At 38.6% G+C, this 18,830-nt stretch overlaps 3 protein-coding genes and 1 long non-coding RNA gene across 9 annotated transcripts; 3 read left to right on the forward strand and 1 right to left on the reverse strand.

The window, feature by feature from the left end:
* Positions 1-287: 287 nt before the first annotated feature.
* On the forward strand, positions 288-6,323 carry LOC121752203 (protein SMG7-like). Of its 5 annotated transcripts, none has more exons than XR_006040279.1 (8): positions 288-584; positions 1,483-1,631; positions 2,068-2,676; positions 2,792-2,914; positions 3,186-3,418; positions 3,504-5,425; positions 5,612-5,726; positions 5,816-6,323. XR_006040279.1 is itself a non-coding variant. In XM_042147145.1 (7 exons), the coding sequence occupies exons 2-6, from the start codon at positions 1,563-1,565 to the stop codon at positions 5,395-5,397; spliced, it is 2,928 nt and encodes a 975-aa protein (XP_042003079.1). In that variant the 5' UTR covers positions 288-584; the 3' UTR covers positions 5,398-5,425; positions 5,612-6,323. The 5 variants fall into 5 exon arrangements, 1 of the variants encoding a protein (XP_042003079.1); XR_006040278.1 differs by having other exon boundaries at positions 1,563-1,631; XR_006040280.1 differs by having other exon boundaries at positions 288-522.
* Positions 6,324-6,347: 24 nt separating this feature from the next.
* LOC121752205 lies at positions 6,348-7,867 on the reverse strand. Of its 2 annotated transcripts, none has more exons than XM_042147148.1 (4): positions 7,235-7,867; positions 7,050-7,161; positions 6,883-6,955; positions 6,348-6,782 (listed from the first exon to the last, which is right to left on the reverse strand). In XM_042147148.1, the coding sequence occupies exons 1-4, from the start codon at positions 7,257-7,259 to the stop codon at positions 6,531-6,533; spliced, it is 462 nt and encodes a 153-aa protein (XP_042003082.1). In that variant the 5' UTR covers positions 7,260-7,867; the 3' UTR covers positions 6,348-6,530. The 2 variants fall into 2 exon arrangements, with proteins under 2 accessions (XP_042003082.1, XP_042003081.1); XM_042147147.1 differs by having other exon boundaries at positions 7,050-7,170; positions 7,235-7,857.
* LOC121752206 lies at positions 6,536-9,188 on the forward strand. Its single transcript, XR_006040282.1, has 3 exons — positions 6,536-6,662; positions 8,308-8,363; positions 9,056-9,188. It is a non-coding gene; the product is annotated as an uncharacterized LOC121752206 (long non-coding RNA).
* A 1,453-nt stretch (positions 9,189-10,641) lies between these two features.
* On the forward strand, positions 10,642-13,700 carry LOC121752204 (amino acid transporter AVT1A-like). Its single transcript, XM_042147146.1, has 12 exons — positions 10,642-10,982; positions 11,077-11,330; positions 11,401-11,615; positions 11,701-11,724; positions 11,799-11,979; positions 12,054-12,273; positions 12,350-12,485; positions 12,584-12,603; positions 12,716-12,861; positions 12,951-12,994; positions 13,073-13,138; positions 13,329-13,700. The coding sequence occupies exons 1-12, from the start codon at positions 10,807-10,809 to the stop codon at positions 13,419-13,421; spliced, it is 1,575 nt and encodes a 524-aa protein (XP_042003080.1). The 5' UTR covers positions 10,642-10,806; the 3' UTR covers positions 13,422-13,700.
* Positions 13,701-18,830: the final 5,130 nt, after the last annotated feature.

Below are 18,830 nucleotides of genomic sequence, written 5' to 3' on the forward strand. Positions count from 1 at the left end.
ATTCACGCAATTCATATCTGATTAGCTATGAATAATTATAAATTTACACCAATAGACTATAAATTAATACGTAATAATTTTTTTTTATCATTTTAACGTCCCTTGAATTAATTTTGTATACTACTAAAAGTGATATCCAATTTGATTTATATTTTTTTACCCTATAATAAGAAGGAAAAAACAAATTTTTTTGAGGAGGTGAGTTACACACAGTGACGGCGGCGTATAGAGTGAACTTGGTTGATTTTCATGATTTTCCCAATATAAATACATAATTCAAAAATAGAAAATCAAAAATAAAAAAGTCATCGTCAATTCATCCCGTCGCCTCCCTCCCCTCACCTTCTCCCTCCCTCTCAACCAATTCATCACTTTTTCTACTTCCTACAATTCTATGGCATCAGAAAATCCTTTAGATTATTAATGAATTTCGAGGATAAGGAAAACCCACCAAAATCAGAGCCCGCAATTACAAACCCTAGATTCGGCTAGCGTGTGAATGGATATGAAATTTGAATTGGGGTAATCTTTCTCAGTTTTTATCTGTGGATTTTTGCCGATCTGGTGCATTTGTTTTGCTGGTGGTGAGTTTCTTTTGGTTTCTTATTGGGAGATTATGGTTGCTGTGCACTTATAGATTTTTTTATGATAATTCTTGTTGTTTGATTGATGTATTGAGTCGGTTTAATTTAAGTTTTTGCATGTTTGATGGACTTGGTGGTTAATATCTGATGTTTTTATAGTTATTTAACCTCGTTTAACCTAAAATCTGCGAAGTTGTTTCCACATGCCGGTCAATATGGATGATTTTAGGGTTTCGGATCTAGTTCATTTATCAACAATTGCCTTGTCATGTTTTAGCTCATGTCCAATTGTTGCTCATGTTCATTTATATTTGTAGTCCTATTGTATGTATCTACAAAATAAGAATGAAGGTTTTGACTTGCATGTTTTTTTACTATCCTCTCCGGAACTGAATTATAAACATTCATCCGAGCAACTTTTATGAGCATTGACATTCTATCCTTTATTTGATTATGATGAAGACTTGCTTTGACTTATTTTTTATTTATTTATACTTTTTTTATACCTGGGGAACTCCCATAGTCCCATATAGATGAAAAGGGTAGGCAATTAGACCTCATGCAAAATATTAGTAGTATGATATTGTTGGTTATGCACTTTTAGGGCGTGTGCTGAACACTGAAATATATTACATTGATGATAATATGCAGTTGAAAATTGAAATGTTAGATTTCATTGCTTGAAAGAGGGCATCTTTTAGTGCCGCTTTGTAAGAATAAGGTGTATTCAGGATAGTAGACATCGGATGTATAATATGTGCATGTGTTTTGTTGTGGCTGGTATGCTCTTTTGCATCTTTATTTTCAAAATTACTCTAATAAAATTTGGTGCACATAATGATGAACTTTGTTGTCTGTTTACCCTTTATTTCTGATAACTATTTTATTCCATTGTCAGTTTCTTATGAAGATGTTTTGTATTTTTACTGTGTCTCTATCGTGTGGAATTGACTTTTGCAACCATTCATTTGATGGAAGATGACCTTGCTGATGGATAACGACAAAGAAAATCCTTCTAGAGAGCGTGTTCAACAACTTTTCAACAAGGTATATATCTCCTACAACTTCCTTTGATTCTCGTGTTTGCCATGCCATCATAAAAAGTTGGAATAATTACCATTTGAATCACAACTTTACATTCACTTCTTTTGAAACTGGAATATAAAAATCATAACTTTTCAAATTTTCACAGTTGTCTCACAACGGTCAAAACCGAAGGTAATCTGTCACAATCAAATAAGTATGATTTTTCAAGAATTATGTGCTTGTGCTGCCACATCATATTTAATTTTGACACATCAGTTTTGATTTGGATCATCATGGGACATTTGGGAAAATTTAAAATCTTCTGATCTTATATTCCAGTTTCAAAAGTTATGGCATTGACACCCCTAAAAAGTATCGCATCTTTATTTCTCCGTCTGTCTAAAGAGTTAATGGTGTATTTTGTCTAGTCTGACTTGACTTCTTTGTCCTGTTGTAGAATGTTGAGTTGGAGAACAAGCGAAGGAAAGCAGCGCAGGCCAGAATCCCTTCAGATCCTAACACATGGCAGAATATGCGTGAAAATTATGAAGCAATTCTCCTTGAAGACCATGCTTTTTCTGAACAACATGATATAGAATATGCTCTATGGCAATTGCATTATAGGAGGATTGAGGAGCTAAGGGCCCTCTTTGCTGCAGCGGCTTCGGCAGGATCACCTGCACCCCAAAATGGTAAAGGGACACTTCGTGCTGTACCTGATCGGCTTACAAAGATCCGTTCTCAGTTTAAGACCTTCCTCTCCGAGGCTACTGGATTTTATCATGATTTGATGTTGAAGATAAGATCCAAGTATGGACTCCCATTGGGATATTCTACTGATGATCCAGAAAATCAGATCCCAATGTCAAAAGATGGAAATAAATCTCCCGAGGGGAAAAAAGGCTTGATGTCATGTCATCGCTGTCTGATCTATTTGGGTGATCTTGCTCGTTACAAAAGCTTATATGGAGAAGGGGATTCTAAAGCCCGCGATTTTGCAGCTGCTTCAAGCTATTATTCGCAAGCTTCCTCGATATGGCCTTCAAGTGGTAATCCACATCATCAGGTGCACTGATATATCAGTATTATCATTTTCTTAATTACTTCCTATTACCTATCATGCTTGACTTGGTTGAATCTCTTGGTCGCCTTAATTGAATGTTTTACTTTGCAAATTTTAGCTTGCCATACTTGCTGGATATTCAAATGATGAACTGCTGTCGATATATCGCTATTTTCGAAGTCTAGCAGTGGATATCCCATTTGTAACTGCAAGAGACAACTTAATCATTGCGTTTGAGAAGGTAAAGACAGTTTCTAGACTACTGTGACAGCACAATTTCAATTTCTTGCATCTTGAGTAAGCTTGACCTGCCCCAACTAGTCCTGTAGAACCTTAAGTTTATAAAATAACCTAGAAGTCAGAACTTCCTTCTGTCACTGCTCATATTTAAAAGTCTTGTGGTTCTGGAAGTGTTGAACAACAGTTATATATAAAGAGGTTTCAGAATTGGTGAAGATACATATAGAACCCCTATAGTTTTCTCTCTTAATGCTCTTTCATTTATTTTTCAGAATCGTCAGAATTACTCCCAGATACTTGGTGATGGTAAAGCTCCTTCTGTGAAGATGTCACCTGCAAGGTTGCCTGGAAAGGGAAAAGGCAAAGGGGAGCCAAGGCCTGCTTTGAAGGAAAATAAGCCAGTAGCTAGTGCAATGAAGGAAAGACCTCCAAATAAGTCTGAACTCTTCAAAGCTTTTATTACAAAATTTGTTAGGTTGAATGGCATTCTCTTCACGCGCACGAGGTTGGTTGTGAATTTGATAAGAGTATTAAAAGATTGTAGTTGCAGAAGACAATTACTGACACTTTTTCCTTTTTTATGCATCCAGCCTCGAAATCTTTCCTGAAGCGTTCTCTATGGTTAAAAGTGATTTATTAGAACTTCTTTCCAGTGGGGCTGATGACGAGCTCAACTTTGGGTCAGATGCAGCTGAATGTAGGCTTGCAATTGTTAGAATGATTGCGGTCCTAATATTCACTGTACATAATGTGAGCAGGGATGGTGAAAACCAATCCTATGCTGACATTCTACAACGCTCTGTCCTGCTTCAAAATGCTTTTACTGCTACATTTGAATTTGTGGGCAGCATTCTTGAGCGGTGCAACCATTTAACTGATCCCTCATTAAGCTATTTGCTACCTGGGATTATGGTGTTTGTGGAATGGTTGGCGTGTCGTCAGGATTTTGCTGTTGGCAGTGAATTGGAGGAGAAACAATTTAATGCAAGATCTTTTTTCTGGAATAAATGCATCATGTTTCTGAATAAGCTCTTGTCTAGTGGCATCGTGTCGGTTAATGAAGATGAAGATGAGACATGTTTCTCAAATATGAGCAAGTATGATGAAAGTGAAACTGCAAATCGCCTTGCATTACCTGAAGATATTGAGTTGAGGGGATTCCATCCTCTGCTTCCTGCCCAACTCATCCTTGATTTTTCGAGGAAGCACTTATTTGGAGGTGATGGAGGCAGCAAAGAGCGGATTGCACGTGTAAAGAGGATCATCGCAGCCGGAAAGGCTCTTGCTAATGTTGTTCGAGTTGGCCCTGATGGAGTATATTTCGACGATCAGATGCAAAAATTTGTCTTTGGTGCTGAACCTCAGATTTCTGATGATCTTTCGCTTCCCAGTCATTTGGAACCTAATGTGAATGTTAACTCGCTAGATATTTCATCGATAGGCCGAATGGCTCTGGCTGCTCTGCCAAAGATAGTGGTGGGTGCGGAAGCGGATGATGAAGACGACGAGGTGATTGTATTTAAGCCTCCAACTACTGAAAGGCATATGGATGAGTTCTCTCTGAAATTGACTTCTCCAGGGATTTCTGCTTCTGTTGGTGAGGCTTGCAAGGTTGATTTTGGGAATGAAAAGGGATATCCCTCTGCTGTCCAGGACGGGTTTCTCTTGCAGAGTGCGGTGACTGCAGGCATGAAATCTTCTGCACCTGTATTTAACACTGTCGTTAATGGAACTACTCAGTATCTGCAACCCATCCAACCCAGCACATCAATGTGGTCAGCAAATCACTCGCCTATTGTAAATGGTTTTTCCCAGATGAACTTGATGGAAAATGGAGTGAGATCTGATCTGCAAGATAAGTTCGAAGTTTATCAACATGCTTCTGTTTCCTTGCCTTACCCCCAATTTATGAATGCTGGTCCTAGCCATAACTATCCTATTATGAATCCACAAGCTAGTGTACCGTCTAAGTTTGACTCCATTATACCTTCTGGGTCATTCGTTGATAGCCTGAGCATCAAACCATCATTGGTCATGCCACCTGGCTCAAAAAAGTATCCAGTGAGTCGACCTGTTAGACACATCGGTCCACCACCTGGTTTTGCTTCTGTTCCTTCCAAGGTTGTGGATGAAGCATTGTTCAACAGCATGCCCCAGAATGGGACTTCAATCCCTCAAACGGATGATTACAGCTGGCTAGATGGCTATCAGCTGTCTTCATCCAATCAAGGTGTTGGGTTCAGCAATTCTGGGAATCAGGCCGTCCCTGCATTCCCTTCTGTGACCTTCCCTTTCCCTGGGAAGCAGGTGCCGATACAAGTCCAGAGTGATAATCAGAAAGGCTGGCAGGACCATCCCTTTTCGGAACATATGCTGCACTATGAGGAGCAGCAGAAAGAATTTCAGAAAGGAAACCAACAGCTTGGCTTGCCACAGCAGCAGTATCAAGGACAGTCACTTTGGGAAAGTCGTTTCTTTGTGTGAGATGATTAAGGAAGCATAGATGGCAAAGGTAATGTCTATTCCTTGTGGCATGCATGTTTATCTATATATACGCCTATATGCTGGGTCCTTGTATATCTCATTATTAAAAAATGTCAGTATTACCAAATTAATCTTAGGCGTAAGGGTTCCACTCTAGTATCTTAATGAGTTTGGTTTCTTACACATTATGGTGGTCGCCGCCATATTGCTGCAGCATCAAATATTCTTGGGTGCTGCATTTCGTCCGTCAATGTTGGGAAATTGTCAATGTTATTGTTTTAATGGAACATTGTTGGTCTGGAGCGTTGCAGGCACCTGCTTTCCAAGAGGTATCTCTCTCCATATCCCCCAACTCTAGAACCTTTTTCTCTGTATTCTCCGTTTGAGGTTACGTGTTTTTTTTTTAATTTTCTTGCAGATGGTTTGAATGGAGCTTATAATTCAGTGAGTAATGGGCGTGGATATCTTATAAGCTTGAATGCATTCTCTGGTCGGATCAGTTGGATAAGCCTTCAGGGATATTTGGATTGTGGTGGATGGCCTGGATGGGAATTTGTAGAAGTTGTAGCAAATCCTATACCTTTGTGGCTGGTGAAGTTCTTTCATCTGAAGCATTCCGTGTGGTGTCTGCCATGATGAAAGTTTGAAAAGCTAAAATTTTATAATATTAGTCTTTGCAGTCGTCAGTATGTCAACAAAAGCACTGAAGTGGAATTTGATGATTCGTAGAGATTTTTCTTTTATAATTGAAGTTGTTCATGGTTGATGGTTTAAATAAGAATGCGCTGATAAACGCAATAAGGTATTTCAACCTGTGTGGTTACTGGTTTTATTACTGAATCAAGACCTAATATTCTTAGGTGATTGTTTTTCTGTCAATTGTCAAGTACATTGTGATGTTACTAATTAGATGTCTGTTTATGTCACTCCATGGTGTGTTTTTGGGCTCATTGATAATTTGATACATATCTCTTTCCTTTATGTTTTAATGTCTTTTGATTGTGATGGTACAACGAATGGTCTTGAAGCACCTTGTTCATTGGGTTGGACACAAACTCTATTTCCGACCAAGATATTTCAAGAATATAGCTGCTTGAGAAATACAATGTGATAAGAAGAAGCTGTTGGAATTACTATAGTTTGTTGAGCTTTGCCAGAAGGAAGACTGTAGCAGAAGTGACAACAGGGATGAGAACTTCATTTGGGATAAGTTTCGGAGCCAGACGTTGCTTTAAGAACAAGGCTGCCGCAGGCACTCCATACAGGTAAAAGAACATATCCTTTGCTCCTCCTATGTTGGTAACCCCTGTGTCAAGAATCACTTCTTTCAAAATCTTCTGAAACTGTTCCTTTTTCAACGGTGTCCCCTCGCCCCCCCTGTGTTTCTGGAATAGAAGAATGACTTGTCTGAGATGTTATAGGAAATAGACTATTGTTTGCCTAAACATAACACTAATAGATAAAAAAAATTAGGAGTTAGCTTACGTTATAGGTTTGTTGGAGCTTGCTCTTCTCTTGCACCTTAAACTGAGGTCGGCCTATAGTTCTGTTAATTTCTCTGTAGGAAAAGTGACGTTTATAAGCATTCAGAGACTGTTTATATCCATCATTAATTTTCTAAAATTGCAAGTATGATGTATGAAGATAATTACTCGACTATTTGGCAAACTGCATGGTAGAAATCTGCGTAGTTCCAATCCTTGGTGTTGCTGAAGTATTTGTCGTAGTGATTGAGGATCACGGGTTCGATTTCCTTCTCCTTCTCTTCACTTCCTGCACATCAGGAATTATACTGGTGCTATACGAGAAATTTGAATTCCCGGTGCTATTCGATTACCTGATTTGTTGAGGGACTGCCCCATTTTCTGGCAAGAATTGGTTTTTATCGTCGGCTTTAGGGAGAGATGAAAAGTGGAAGGGTTTGTTTTAAGATTTTTGGGGGTCTAGTTGATGAGGTTAGTATGAATAAAGAGTGAGAAATAAGAAGTTTTTACACCACTACAAGCAAAGTATCTCTCTCTTTGGAGTTTATGTTTTGATGGCTAACGAAAGGAATAATTATTAGATTGCAGTTGAAGTATTGTTCAATTTTACAACCACGTAAAACATTTTTTATTAATCTTGTTCCAAAGTTCAAACTTCCAATTACACATAGAAATGCTAATTCGCATATTGACAATATATGTCAATTGGTATTTTATGTAATCTGCGTTACATTGATTGTCTGAGTGTGTAATTTGAACTTTAGAATTATCAAAAATACATAGAAATGCCTATTTTTATGGGATGGACTAAAATGATAAAAATAGGCATTTCTACATATTTTGGTAATTTTATGGAACCCTAATAGACTATTTTTTGTATCATTTTACTCTAAACTGGGTTCAAATTGCAATAGTGTCCTTTTCTCAATATAAAAATAATTTTTTGACATAAAACGCTAAATGTGACAATACTATTTGATGGAAAAAATTCCCCTCACATGCTTAAATCTAATTCTCAATTTGATTTGATCTGAATTGTGATTTTTTATGCAGCTATGACAAAAAATGGTGTTGCAGCTGTGCTAAAATGTCGTTATTATGAATGAATATAGCGTGTTGCCATGAAATGATACGAGAACTAAACTAAAAAAATACAATTGTCATAAAAGTAAAGTTGCAGGAACCATATAATGCATGCTTGCAACATAACATGTGATTGGGCACATTACCTATGTATTTGAGATTAGATCCAAATCCATGTACGACATATGTCTATATAAAATTGTGTATAAACAAAACATCTGCTTTCTTTTTTTTTACAATCAATAATAATTGAATTTTAAAAAATATGTTCTCCTACTTGATATGTAGACAATTTTGTAGTAACGAAAATGACATGTAAATTACTTCAATGCACATATTTTAGGTGGACAGGGGTGTGCCTTGTAGGACCCTAACCAATCAAGAATTCAAATTTATTTGGTAAGTGTAATTTATATGCAATTATTCTATTGCTTTTATTTTTTACTACTTTATATATTATCTTTCACAAACACGAAATAAGGTTATTTTAGTAATAGAAAGTTTATATTACTGTGGGCATCTTAAAAGGATTAGAGGACTAATTTGGTGAGACGAATTTTGGTACCTACTACACATTATAATTAGGTAGGTGTAAATTACCTTTTTCACTCTATAAAGTGTGTGTGTGTGGAGTTCTATTTGAAAATTATGATGACATGCAATTTCAATTTCAAATACAATAGTTGATATTCAAAGTAAATTCTTTATTAAAAGTAAAAATTCAAAGTATACTAATAAGTAATACTCCCTCCATCCCCCAAATATTGTCCCACTTTGATCCGGCACGGGTTTTAAGAAATGTAATGAAAAGTGAGTTAAAAAAGTTAGTGGAATGTGAGTCTTACTTTTATATATTAGTTTTATAATAAAATGTGAGCAGTAATGAGTAAGTGGAATATGTGGTCCACTACCAAAAATGGTAAAAAGTGAAATGAGACAAACTTTGTGGAACGAACGGAAATAGAAAAATGGGTCAAACTTTCAGGGATGAAGGGAGTAATGGCTATTACTAATAGTTATTAATTTTATTAAAATAATTAAATCCTTTTAATGTTTTTTTTAAATCTGATGGCATTCCATTTTTTGTACAGATGCTACGCATTCGTAATGTGACAAACCGATCAATCCATTTTTGCTCCCAACTTGCAAGTTGCCAGCATGGAGTTATGGACCACCATAAAGGGAATGTGATATTTTTGTAAGCAAAACTAAATTATTAGTAGTACTCCGAATTTATGAAATTCACATTGAAAATAATGAAAAAGAACAGAAAGCACTTAAAGAATCCGAGGCCAAGTCTCACACAATATGGGAATTGTAGAAATAAATAAAAATGGCATGCGTTAAAGCTTTGAATTTCATTTTAATTCCCATTTCCCAATATGATAAAATTGATATATTTGGTTTTATAAATATGAAAATGGCTCCACACAACCACAAAGAGGCATTTTTTTTTCTCGACTTTTCACATATAAATCTAATTTTGACCTTAATAAGGTCATGTCAATTTCGTTAATAGTTGTGTGTGGTTGCATGTGCATATTGTTGTGTTGATATATGTCTCTTACATTTAATTACTTGATATATACATACCATGCTCCTTTATTTTCACATATGCATATATAGGAGATGCATAGCCACATGCATCTAAATAGCCAACACTAGCAGTCACATGCAATTAAATCGCAGTGCCCAGCTCCAATAATTAGCATCGATTTCTATACTTTTAGAATGTTAGAAATATGAAAATAAAAACAAAAGTTTTAAATTTTTACAATTATCTTACTGTCTTAATTTGTGAAAAATTGAAGCTGACTTGTCCGACATAAAAGTTTATGTAGAATAAACGTCCGGATATCAAACTATGTCGTATTGCGAAGCTTATGTAAAATCTAATTTTAATGTCTTATGTTTATTGAATATGTATGTTTTATTTTGTTCATTTGGATGAAATTACACCTCCTACACCCAATGTCATGTAAGTTATAATAAGTATGCGGCATGTGTATTTAAGATAAGACTATCATGTCAATATTATAATTGTCGACATTTTATTTCAAAATTAAAATTAAATGATAATTACCTAAATATGAGACATTTTTTAAGTCAATGCCCGAATGATGAAAAGAAATAGACTAATTAGGGTGTTTGTGTTAAAAGTAAAATAAGTGTCGAGATAATTGCATTGCAACGTTTTAAAGTATGAAGCTAAATAAGGAGGGCTTATGCCTCTATCAAACGAATTTTCAATTGTGAAATTTTGAGGATATTATGTGAATTAATATACTATAGTAGTATTCATCATGAGGTCATAACATTATATTTTGAAAATTCTGTATTTAAAATTTGGAATATATAGTCCCTGTTATAGGTTCATTTCCCCTTTTTTTTCCATCTGCCCCCATATATACGTTACTTCATTTGCATAATGCTAATTAGATAGAATTTTGTGAGGCTTATCCATATTGTATACTACTTTCTCTGTACTAAAAGAAATAGACAAACTTGTAAATGATCCAAAATTTAGAAAGTAATTGATAAATAAAAGAGATGAAAAAAAGAGAGAGAGAAATAATAATGGAAGGAGCGTCGGTGGATTGTTGGTATATATAGGATTGAAAAACTTTTAATATTTTAAATTTGATCTAATTTTGGAGGACGACCTAAAATGGTAAAACCAGTCTATTTTTTTAAAGTAGAGATGGAGTATTATATGTAATTGGTATCTATTGTTAATAATCCAATCCATTCCCCCACACAATTGCATGCATTGCGTGTGTGTGTGTAGGATTTGAGGTGTTTTGATTCTGCTCTAACAACTCAGTTATACCAAATTAGTTTAATGGCGCCGGAGATGACTAGAGATTCCTCCGACTATCTCTTGGACGACTCCGAGTACGACGTCGAAGACACCGCCTCCGACGCCGCCAGCAGCATCGAAGACGACGACCATCGCACTGCCGCGGGCGCCTCCCTCTCCTCCTCCGCAGTCTCACAGCAGTGGCCTCAGAGCTTCAGGTTTATCCATTCAACCTTAATTCAAATTGTGTTTGCTTTGATTAAAAACTGTTTAGTAAGTATTTAACTAGAAATTAGGCCTCCCCTGTTTCAGAGAAGCAGTTGATATATACTCAATATCTGCATCACCAAGCTTTGGCATACTAAGGCCTCGGACATCTGCAGCAAACAGCAGCCACAGCTTGTTGGAATCAAATGCCAAAATCCCATTGCTTCCTGATTACAAGAAGGTTCACATTGCGGACGACCTTCCTAGATCGAGGGCACACTCGATTATCATCTCCTCCTTCCACACAGCCGAAGTCCCTCTCGCCCACGGATGCAGCCTTCTTCAGACCGTATTCAACGGTGAGTCCAAACATGAACACACTCTCTGTTGATATGATGATGTGCTTGAATATGAGGGACACTTTTTCAGGTATGAATGTGATGGCCGGTGTAGGCCTGCTCTCCACGCCTTACACTGTCAAAGTAGGCGGTTGGGCCAGCTTGTTCGTGCTAGTCCTCTTCGCGTTCATCTGTTGCTACACCGCCATTCTCATGAAGCATTGCTTCGAAAGTGCTCAAGGCATTCTCACCTTTCCTGACATGGGAGAGGCCGCCTTTGGGAAATGGGGTCGCCTCTTCATATCTGTATGTCGATATTTTTCCACATTTTCATCTAAACTTGAACTATAAAAAACTAACTATCTTGTTTTTATTTTTGGTTTTCTTGCAGATTATATTGTACTCAGAGCTATATGTAAGGGCAATAGTACTCTTTCTCTTCTGCAGACAATCTTTTTACTTCGTTTCTAACACAAACCACGGATGCAGATGTCGTGCACGGACTACTTAATCTTGGAAGGGGATAATCTCTCAACAATATTCTCAGGAGTGTCTTTGAATATACTTGGCTTCAAGATTGACACAATGCATCTATTTGCAACCGTGGCTGTGCTTATCGTCTTCCCCACTCTTCTTCTTAAAGATCTTCAATTTCTCTCTTACCTATCAGGTATGGCAAAGTAGTTACACACCTTGTTCTTTGTCTGGAGCCACTATTTGAATGATGTATTATGGTTTTTGCAGCCAGTGGAGTCGTTGCAACGATAGTTGTAGTTCTGTGCTTGCTATTTGTTGGTACTACAGAGGGAGTTGGCTTTCACCACAGTGGCAAACTACTGGATTTGAGTGGCATCCCTTTCTCCATTGGTGTATACGGCTTCTGCTACTCGGGCCACTCAGTTTTCCCCAATATATACCAATCAATGGCTGATAAAACCAAATTCAAGAGAGCAGTTATCATAAGGTACTAAAACTTACTAAAAGAAGCACTCGATTCTGGTCTTTTTTGTCTTACCATTCTGATCATTTCTTGGCTGCAGTTTCATTCTATGTGTTACCGTTTATGGTAGCGCTGCAGTGATGGGATTCCTCATGTTCGGGCAGAGCACAAACGCGCAGATCACTTTGAATCTACCACAACACAAATTAAGCTCCAAAATAGCTTTGTGGACAACGGTAACATGCTTCTCAGCTTCCCATTCATGTGTGTTTTGATGTTATTGAATGATATATGAAATTTAAACATGATTTTATTTTCATACTCCTTTTGACAGGTTATCAATCCATTCTCCAAATATCCTTTACTAGAAACATATTTTTTTCTACTTGCAAATTTATGTCATACTATAACATAAAATGAAATTTGCTTTATAGTATGTTTCAAGATTTTCCTTAGCTAGAAATAAAATTGCCTTGACAATGAATCCACTGGCTAGAGGCATTGAGGAGCTGCTGCCATCAAGAATCTCTAACACTTACTTGTGCTTCCTCCTTATACGAACATCACTCATTTTGTCCTCTCTCCTAGTCGCCTTCCTCATTCCCTTCTTCGGTAGGTGGCCTTAATCTTTCTCTCACAACGCATCTCCAACTGAGAAAAACCATCAGATTGTGATGCTTTTTTCTTGCTCGTATTTGCAGGCACTGTGATGTCTCTCATAGGCTCCCTCTTTAGTGTTCTCATGGTAAGGAGTTGAACTTCATTTTGATCTTTTACACGATTTTTTTATTTTGATTTTTAAAATATTGGGAATTTGATTCAGGCTATGGTGATGCCATCTCTATGCTTCTTGAAAATTCTTGGAAGGAAAAGTGCCACCAAAATGCAGGTAGGCATATCCAAAATGGAAAAATTCCTACATGTGATTTTAGGCACATGTAAAATGTTGTCTGATACCTATCTCTTACACAGTCACACTAGACAACAAGCAAAATCTTTAGGCTTGTGCTAATGTTGCTTTTCTTTTGCATTTTGTGGCTCTTGTTTTTGCTGTTTCTTGATGCTCGTCTTCTTCACAGATCGGGCTGAGCAGCTGCATTGTCGTGATAGGCCTCGTCTGTGGGATCATCGGGACATACAGCGCATTGTTAGACCTCGCTAACAAGTGCTGAAATCTCATGAAATAAACCATTATGCCTTCACCAGATTTTTAGACACTTGTTTTCTGTTTTATGGCTTCTTTAGAGGAAACTAGCTTCAAACTTCCCTTTCCAAGTTTTGATTCCTTTAATGGCTATAGTTTGATTATTGGTTTTGCTTCATATTTTGGGTGTGTTTTGAGTGACAAATTTTACCAATTGTATAATGTAAGTTTGTATCAAAAACTTAGAACCGCAAGTTATTAGTTTGTTAGTAGAATGAAAATTACATGGTCGATTCTCATCATTAAATTTCAATGATTTATATATTCAAATGGAGCTCTCGATTTCATGTAATGTTGGAAATGAAAGTAAAATATTTAGAAAAGCATGTGCGTTTGTGAGATAACATTAGAGCATCCACAATAGTGGACGAGCGACCGACGAGCCGCTAAACCACTATTGCGACCTGCGAGAGCGTCGCGGACGAGCTGGGCCGACGACCCCTCGTCCGTCGGGTTTGCCGCTCGTCCGTCAGCTCGTCCGCTATTACGGGCACCCGACGGACGAGCGCACGGACGAGACCGTTTTTTTGTTTTTTTAAAACTCAATATATACGGCTCGTTTCGGTTCGTTTTCATTCGCACCACTTGTATTAACGAGTTTCTCTTCTTTCACTCTACAGTTCTCGACATCCCGAAATGGCTAGTGGTAGTGGTAGTGGTGCGGATGGCAGTGGTAGTAGTGCGGGTGGTGGTGGCTGGGATAGTGAAGCAGCGCGGAAAATCCGTGAACAGATACGAGCCTATACTTCCGCTGAGATAAATCGCCTGATGAGGGAGGCCTTGCAGCAGCAGCAGCCGGCGGTACCTCGCCCCATCCAGCATCGAGCTGTAGTACACTGCGACCACGTGGCTGCACACCAACGGTTGTTTGACGACTATTTCGCTAGGATAGTGAAGCAGCGCGGCTGGGATAGTGAAGCAGCGCGGCAAATCCGTGAACAGATATCGGCCTATACGTCCGCTGAGATAAATCGCCTGATGAGGGAGGCCTTGCAGCAGCAGCAGCCGGCGGTACCTTGCCCCATCCAACATCGAGCTGTAGTACACCGCGACCACGTGGCTGCACACCAACGGTTGTTTGACGACTATTTCGCTGAGCAGACGCGATTTGTGGACAACTTCTTCCAGCGGCGTTTTAGGATGCATCATGATCTATTTATGCATATCGTGAACACTTTAGAGCGTCGGTACAAGTACTTCCAATTCAGGGAGGATGCGAGTGGCAGATCCGGTCACTCGCCTATACAGAAGTGCACTGCTGTAATTAGGCAGTTGGCTTACAGAGGCGCGACCGACATGTTCGACGAGTACCTTCACACCGGCGAGACGACTGCCCGCGACTGTCTCAAGTATTTTTGTCAGGGCGTCATTCAAATATTTAGGGAGAGGTACCTGCGGAAGCCTACCCCCCAAGACTGCCAGGAACTGATGGATATGCACGGGGCGGTGTTGGGGTTTGTATACTAAAAGATGCTTCGAGCGTACATGCATTTGTACAGTCAGCTTGTGCGTGTATCAGAGAAACGCCACGTCCACTTGTTTACATAATTATGAGAATAAATAATATAATATAATATAATGGTTTATTTATTGAAATATAATAAACAAGTCTAAGGTTTCTTACTAAGAAGGTCAAAGTAGGGAAATTCGATGAATCCTCGTAAGTTTTCCAGTAGGGAACTTGGAAAAATCTAGTAAGAAGAAAAACGTATTCACAACCTAGATAGGCTTTGGCTACCTATTGGTATGGTTGCAGTGTTTGTGATAATTCTCTCTTACCTAAGAAGAGATTAGTAACACCGGTGTGGTAAAGCATTGAAATGATCTAATACGAAATGTATTCTTTATTGCTATCTACTGAAAGAATATATTTCAGAAATTTTAGTATTTCTAGTCTATGAAATTAATATCAATATTGTTTATTTAATCAGACGCCACTTTGACTTATCAATATGTGAGAGTTTGTACGTAACTCAAACATGATATCTTGGGTAGTAGTAATTGAATAACATGAATGTATTGGAATATTATTTCATAGAATTCGCATGCCCAGTGTGGTATGATTAAATCCCTAAGAGGTGTTTGAAAAATGAATTTATTATTCAGAAAACTGCGCAGTTGGAATATTATTCCACGAATAATAAATAAAGTTTCAAACTAGAAAGCTCTTTGGAGAATTAATTTAATTCAAGTCACATAGCAGACAAAAGAATTAAATTGATGGATTAAGATAAACTTAAACGCGAGAAATATTATAAAATAAAATGGACCCAAGTTATTTGTAATTTGGTGATTTAGATGGGAGTGCAATATTTTTCTTTAGTTGAACAAAATAATATTCCATTGATAATATATTAAATCATGAGTCATTTGATTTAATTATATATTTATCTAATGGGTGAGCCCAACATCTATTTCATTCCATAGATCCCCACTCTAGCTCAAACCTAGTCCAAGCTTATAAATAGTGATGAGATGTGGAAACCCTAGCACATAAGACATAACACAATTCTCCTACTCTAAACCCTAGCCGCCACTAGCGTGGCCTCTCTCTCCCTCTCTCATTTGGCTCGATTTTTGAGCCTCCAAGATAAGGGGAAGCTAGTGTTTTGGTTAAGCTTCATCTTGTTCATTCTAATCCATAGAATTAAATCGAGATTGATTGTTTTGTGTATTGTTCTTCCCAGATCTCATCAAACTATTATTGATTCTTCGAGATCCGCCCACACGGATGAATAATCAAGGACATGGGAATAGAGTGGAAGATTTGTGGTCGATAAATCAAGGATCTCCGGGTGGTACAACTAGCAACGTCAATCCTATGATGGATCAAGAGGTAAGAATTATATTTATACGTCAAATTGCATGTCTACGTGTTTATTTGATGTGTTAATCTATAGATCTAGTTTAATTGCATGAAATTGGAATCGAATGCATAATCACCTAAATAGATCTGTAAGGACCTGTTTGTTTTCCATGTCTTCCACTGTGGTAGTCCCAACAGGCGGTGCACGGGTTTCCTGGGATGTTGGGCAGTATAGATTGCATGCATTGGGAGTGGAAGAACTGCCCCACCGTCTGGAAGGGTCACTACACGACCGACTTTAAAGGCAAAAATCTCACGATGATCCTCGAAGCGGTAGCTGACTATCGCTTTGGATTTGGCATGCATATTTTAGGGTAGCCGGAGGGAACAACGACGTCAACGTCCTCCAGTCGTCGCCCCTTTTCAACAAGCAGTGCCAGGGCTTTGGTCAGGCCATCAGTTTTGTCGCCAACGGCAACCAATATCATATGGGCTACTATTTGGCGGATGAGATATACCCTAGGTGGCCCGTCTTTGTGAAGACAATCAGATGTCCGCTCGAAGATAAGAAGGTCTACTTTGCGAGCCGACAGGAGTCAGCGCAAGGATGTGGAGCGGGCATTTGGTGTGGTCTAGGTTCGATGGGCGGCGGTGAAGGATCCAACCCGTTTGTGGTATGACGACTGCATATTGATATCATATATGCATGTATTATTATGCACAACATGATCGTCGAACAAGAAGGTCCAGAACTAACTGATTGGATCAATGAAGATGCTGCCGGGCCAAGCCACGGCGTGGCCACCGCCAATGTACGAATGGGATACCTCATGATGACGCCGGGCTGCTCCAAGCCCATGCCGACATGCGCCAACAAGAAGCCCATATTCGACTCCAACAGGATATAATTGAAGAGTTGTGGGCGCGGAAGAATGCACGTTGATATTTATAATGTAATTTCTTGAAATTGTTTTTTTTTAATTGTACACTTTTATTGTTTTTAATTTAATGAAATTATGATTACATTATCTCCGTATTCGTGTCGAAATTTTAATTCCGTATTTAAATTTCGTATATAAAATGTGAATTTGTTTGTTGGGAAGTCATAGTGCTAGTCCACTATTGTGCAGTGAGAAGTCCTAATGATGTGGCAGTGGGGTGGGAAGTCCTAGTGACGTGGCAGAAGGTATTTTTGGGAAGTCCTAGTGCTAGTCCGTGGGGAAGTCCTTCCTATTGTGGATGCTCTTACTATGTTTACTTTATAATATGAATAAGAAATATGAAATCATAAAATCGACACGATTCTACAATTGCGATGTCCTGTAATATAAATTTCAAATTGTTATGAATAAGTCTAAAATGTAAATCTTAAACCGGGACGGAAGGAGAAATATAAATTTCAAATTGTTATGACATATATAGTACAATAGTATTAAGTCCAAGCTGGAAAGTTATGCAATCTATGGCTGATATTTCAGTGACCTCAGTAGTCTATTAAAAAATTGTGGGCGACAAGATTTATGCCTGATCCAAATTAATGTTCGGTTGAAAATTGATTATGATACAAAGATACACTAACCGGGCGAAATACAATCCAATGAAGAATGGAGAAATTAAACAGAAGTAAACTGAATTGAAATTACAAAGAAGAATTCGAGACAATAAACCGTAAAGATGTAAGCCGAGTCGAGGAGTCCTCTTTCCGCAAGACGAGATATGCCCCGGTAGTGCTCTCGGTTTGGCATGTCGTCCCCAAAGATAAAACGGCTTCGTCTCTGAAGTAGCAGCACCGCTAGCAACAGAGCTCCGGCGAACGGGAACAAGGCGGGGCAGAGCTTCGACATGAAGATTATGCAGAGAGGAAGAGAGCGTGTATGCAAGAATGCTTGAATTTGTTGTTTTTGAATGCAATGGATGCATGCCTATTTATAGGCCAAGTCCACTCGCAGGGGTTGCTGGAGTCAACAGACATAATGTCTGTCATCAAGGCCATTGACCGTAACCGCCGGGGGTTACTGACCGGTGCACTAGCCGTTGGGAGATGAAGAGACACGATGCATCAGGACACACTATACGACGGGATACACCATGGACCGTCGTGGTCCATCGGGGACCTTTTGTCTCCCGTTATGCGCGGGGTCCAGCGGGGACCTGACGTAGATCAGGACCACCATGAGTCGGGGTCCGTCGGGGATAGCGTGGAGTTTGAGGTGGTCTAAAAGGAACAAGCGGGGCTTGAACCACGCTCAACGACCAGCTCCAAAGAACAACCCAGTGACTAATTTCCAAGGCACAAGGCACCCGGCGCCCGGTGCACGGGGTATGGGGCACGGGTCGCGGTGCGCGACTCGCGGGCAGGCGGCAGCTGCGCGCGCGTGTGGGCTCTGTCACCCATCTTATTCCACGATAATTATTACACATAATAATTCATCTGATTAAATACTTCATAAAAGAAGTTTATCATCCCCGATGTGGGATAATTAACACTTAGTTAATTAATCCCTTAGTTTTTCTCATAGCTCATTTCTAGCTTTATTGTGACTAACTTTAATATATTATTTCTCACTCACC

The sequence above is a fragment of the Salvia splendens genome, chromosome 10 (assembly GCF_004379255.2).
Source record: "Salvia splendens isolate huo1 chromosome 10, SspV2, whole genome shotgun sequence".
Lineage (NCBI taxonomy): Eukaryota > Viridiplantae > Streptophyta > Magnoliopsida > Lamiales > Lamiaceae > Salvia > Salvia splendens.

What these genes read in the sequence shown, in the direction of transcription:
- LOC121752204 (XM_042147146.1), top strand. Translation starts at nt 10,807, where the DNA reads ATGGCGCCGGAGATGACTAGAGATTCCTCCGACTATCTCTTGGACGAC. An exon ending in GGGGTCGCCTCTTCATATCT is followed by an intron (nt 11,616 to 11,700) that starts GTATGTCGATAT and finishes GTTTTCTTGCAG; the next exon opens with ATTATATTGTACTCAGAGCT. An exon ending in CCCTCTTTAGTGTTCTCATG is followed by an intron (nt 12,995 to 13,072) that starts GTAAGGAGTTGA and finishes AATTTGATTCAG; the next exon opens with GCTATGGTGATGCCATCTCT.
- LOC121752205 (XM_042147147.1), bottom strand. Translation starts at nt 7,259, where the DNA reads ATGGGGCAGTCCCTCAACAAATCAG. An exon ending in GCAGTCCCTCAACAAATCAG is followed by an intron (nt 7,171 to 7,234) that starts GTAATCGAATAG and finishes CCTGATGTGCAG; the next exon opens with GAAGTGAAGAGAAGGAGAAG. An exon ending in GCAGTTTGCCAAATAGTCGA is followed by an intron (nt 6,956 to 7,049) that starts GTAATTATCTTC and finishes CTTTTCCTACAG; the next exon opens with AGAAATTAACAGAACTATAG.
- LOC121752203 (XM_042147145.1), top strand. Translation starts at nt 1,563, where the DNA reads ATGACCTTGCTGATGGATAACGACAAAGAAAATCCTTCTAGAGAGCGT. An exon ending in TTCAACAACTTTTCAACAAG is followed by an intron (nt 1,632 to 2,067) that starts GTATATATCTCC and finishes GTCCTGTTGTAG; the next exon opens with AATGTTGAGTTGGAGAACAA. An exon ending in ATTCTCTTCACGCGCACGAG is followed by an intron (nt 3,419 to 3,503) that starts GTTGGTTGTGAA and finishes TTATGCATCCAG; the next exon opens with CCTCGAAATCTTTCCTGAAG.